The sequence below is a fragment of the Mandrillus leucophaeus genome, unplaced genomic scaffold (genome assembly GCF_000951045.1).
Source record: "Mandrillus leucophaeus isolate KB7577 unplaced genomic scaffold, Mleu.le_1.0 Scaffold1090, whole genome shotgun sequence".
Taxonomy (NCBI): domain Eukaryota; kingdom Metazoa; phylum Chordata; class Mammalia; order Primates; family Cercopithecidae; genus Mandrillus; species Mandrillus leucophaeus.
In genome coordinates, this window is record NW_012099099.1 from 46,543 (window position 1) to 49,727 (window position 3,185).

Below are 3,185 nucleotides of genomic sequence, written 5' to 3' on the forward strand. Positions count from 1 at the left end.
GTACCCTACAACTTAAAGTATAATAATAATAAATAAATTTTAAAAAAATTAAAAATAAATAAATAAATAAATAAAAGTAAAGTAAGGAAGACTCTTTCTCCCTGACAGCAAAGTCCGGGTCTAACTTCCCTGCACTGTCAGAGTGAGTCAGAGATAGAGGAGGAAATAACCCTTAGATAGAATTGCAATGACTGGATGAGCAGCTGAAGACCACTAGTTTCTGTAATATAAGCTTCTAATGAAAGACAACACCATCATTGATCCCCTGTGCCTACCTGAGAAACACTGAGGATAAGAAATGTTCAATAGCTTACGTAAAAGAATTGAACAATAAAAACCATATCAGGATTCCAAGTTGGGATACTGACATAGCCAGAAGAGCACTATTGACCTCAGTCAGCAAATGGTGGAAAATTATTTGACTAATGAAGGTAAAATGATTATAACTGGGTAATCCTTTCACCTTCCTTAGACAAAAGAAACCTTTGCTATCAGTATCTGAGGGCTGTCAAAACTTTTGACACCTGGACACATGGGTCAGGAGAAAAGGAGATCGTCCCTGAGAGGTAGGGTCCTTCAGACAAACACTCTAGGGACACTGGCAAGGGTCTTGGAGGGTTCATTGTTTTGCTCACAAAGTAACCACTCCTCTCTCACCAAAAGAGTTCTGAAGTTATCAGGATGTTGTGAGACTGCTCCCTGGGAGTGAGTCTGGAAGAGTTTGGGTTGAGAGTACTTGTTACTCTAGAGGAAAAGGTATTACTAGATGTGATAAATATCTTGTGAGTGAGGAGATGCTGGGAAAGTAAAATATCTGAGAATTAGAATCTCCACATCCATATGCACCTGTAAAGAATCAGGATTCCAGCTGTGATATTGACACAGACAGGGGAGCACTATTGTCCTCAGTAAGCAAATGATGGAAAGAAAAGGCAATGTATATTAATCCTCACCTGTGGTCCCAGTGAAGCGTAACCACATGGACCTGCATGAATGTTTTCTAGAAGGAAGAAAAACATTAGAGAAGCTCATTCGCTAATCATCATCATCCTCTGTTGTGAATAAAACAGCAAACAAACCCGCGTTTTTGGCTCACATCTGTAATTCCAACTACTTGGGAGGCTGAGGCAGGAGGCCTCAGTTTCAGGCCAGAAGTTTGCAATCAGCCTGAACAACATAGTGGGACCTCATCTCTAACAACAACAACAACAACAAAAAAAAATCAGCCAGACATGATGGTGCACACCTGTAGTCCCAGCTACTCAGGAGGCTGAGGCACGGAGATTGCTTGAGCCTAGGAGTTAAAGGCTGCAGTGACCTCTGATCATGCCACTACACTCCAACCTGGGTGACAGATTAAGACCTCATCTCTAATATCTCTAAAAAACAAACAAACAAACAACAGCAAAATCCTGTTCTTGGTTCTAAAGAGCTTATTTGCTGCAGATAATCTTGTATATCCTAAAGCAAATATAGAAACCCATAGGGCCTGACTTCCTATGTAAAGTAAGAAGGGTAAAAATGGAAGTTAAGGGTTAAAATTTTGTTTCTAGAACAGCGAAAAGGATTTTTTTCATATATATATGAACATATATTATATATACAATATATATTATATACACATATATACAAATATATATTATATACACATATATTATATATACATGTATTCCATATACAATGTGTATATATAAATATATAATATATAAAGTTAGTGTAGTGTGAGTGTATCTGATTATTTACATACATATAGTACATACACTTATGACTTTAGTACCAAAACATTTTTCATTTGATTAAGCATTCATTTGTACTGACACAGCTGAAGTTTACTCGAGTTTAGCTGAAGTCTAATGCAAAATTGATAGATTGTTGTCATCCTCTTAAAGTCATAGGGAGAATACACAAATGAAAACAAAAAAAGAAAGTGAAAGTACAGAGAAATTTTCAGAAAATGAAAACCATTTGTTTCCTATTAAAAGCCATGCATACAAGGAATGTCTTCAGAAAACCTAGGGTCCAAGGTTAAGCCATATCCAGCTCAGCAAAGCCAGCAGCACCCTCATTTCCCAATGGCCCTCCTCTTCCCTCTGCTGGCAGCCCTAGTGATGACCAGCTATAGTCCTGTTAGATCTCTGGGCTGTGATCTGCCTCAGAACCATGGCCTACTTAGCAGGAACACCTTGGTGCTTCTGCACCAAATGAGGAGAATCTCCCCTTTCTTGTGTCTCAAGGACAGAAGAGACTTCAGGTTCCCCCAGGAGATGGTAGAAGGGAGCCAGCTGCAGAAGGCCCAGGTCATGTCTGTCCTCCATGAGATGCTACAGCAGATCTTCAGCCTCTTCCACACAGAGCGCTCCTCTGCTGCCTGGAACACGACCCTCCTAGACCATCTTCACACTGGACTTCATCGGCAACTAGAACACCTGGAGACCTGCTTGGTGCAGGTAATGCGAGAAGGAGAATCTGCTGGGGCGATTAGGAGCCCTGCACTGACCTTGAGGAGGTACTTCCAGGGAATCCGTGTCTACCTGAAAGAGAAGAAATACAGCGACTGTGCCTGGGAAGTTGTCAGAATGGAAATCATGAAATCCTTGTTCTTATCAACAAACATGCAAGAAAGACTGAGAAGTAAAGATGGAGACCTGGGGTCATCTTGAAATGATTCTCATTGATTAATTTGCCATATAGCACTTGCACATGTGACTCTAGTCATTTCAAAAGACTCTTATTTCTGCTTTAATCACAGAATTGATTGAATTAATTCTGTAAGTACTTTGTCAATATATTAAGCTAGTATATGTTAAAAAGACAGGTTCTGGGGCATCAGTCCCTAAGATGTTATTTATTTTTACTTATTTATTTATTCTTACATTTTATCATATTTATAATATTTACATTATTATATAACAAATGTTTGCCTTTACATTGTACTAAGATTACAAAACATATTCAGCTTTCCATTTGGTTAAATATTGTATTTTGTTATTTATTAAATTATTTTCAAACAAAACTTCTTGAAGTTATTTATTCTAAAACCAAAATTCAAGCACTAGTTTTCTGAACCAAATCAAGGAATGGATGGTAATATATACTTACCTATTCATTCATTCCATTTACATATGTATAACGTATCAAAGTGGCATATTTTGGAATTGATGTCAAGCAAAGCAGGTGTACTCACT

At 38.1% G+C, this 3,185-nt stretch overlaps 1 protein-coding gene across 1 annotated transcript; it reads left to right on the forward strand.

Annotated features, from left to right (window-relative positions):
* The first annotated feature begins 1,817 nt into the window (after positions 1 to 1,817).
* Positions 1,818 to 2,827, forward strand: LOC105545736 (interferon omega-1). The gene has a single exon (XM_011988759.1). The coding sequence runs from the start codon at positions 1,998 to 2,000 to the stop codon at positions 2,658 to 2,660; it is 663 nt and encodes a 220-aa protein (XP_011844149.1). The 5' UTR covers positions 1,818 to 1,997; the 3' UTR covers positions 2,661 to 2,827.
* Positions 2,828 to 3,185: the final 358 nt, after the last annotated feature.

What these genes read in the sequence shown, in the direction of transcription:
- LOC105545736 (XM_011988759.1), top strand. Translation starts at nt 1,998, where the DNA reads ATGTCTTCAGAAAACCTAGGGTCCAAGGTTAAGCCATATCCAGCTCAG.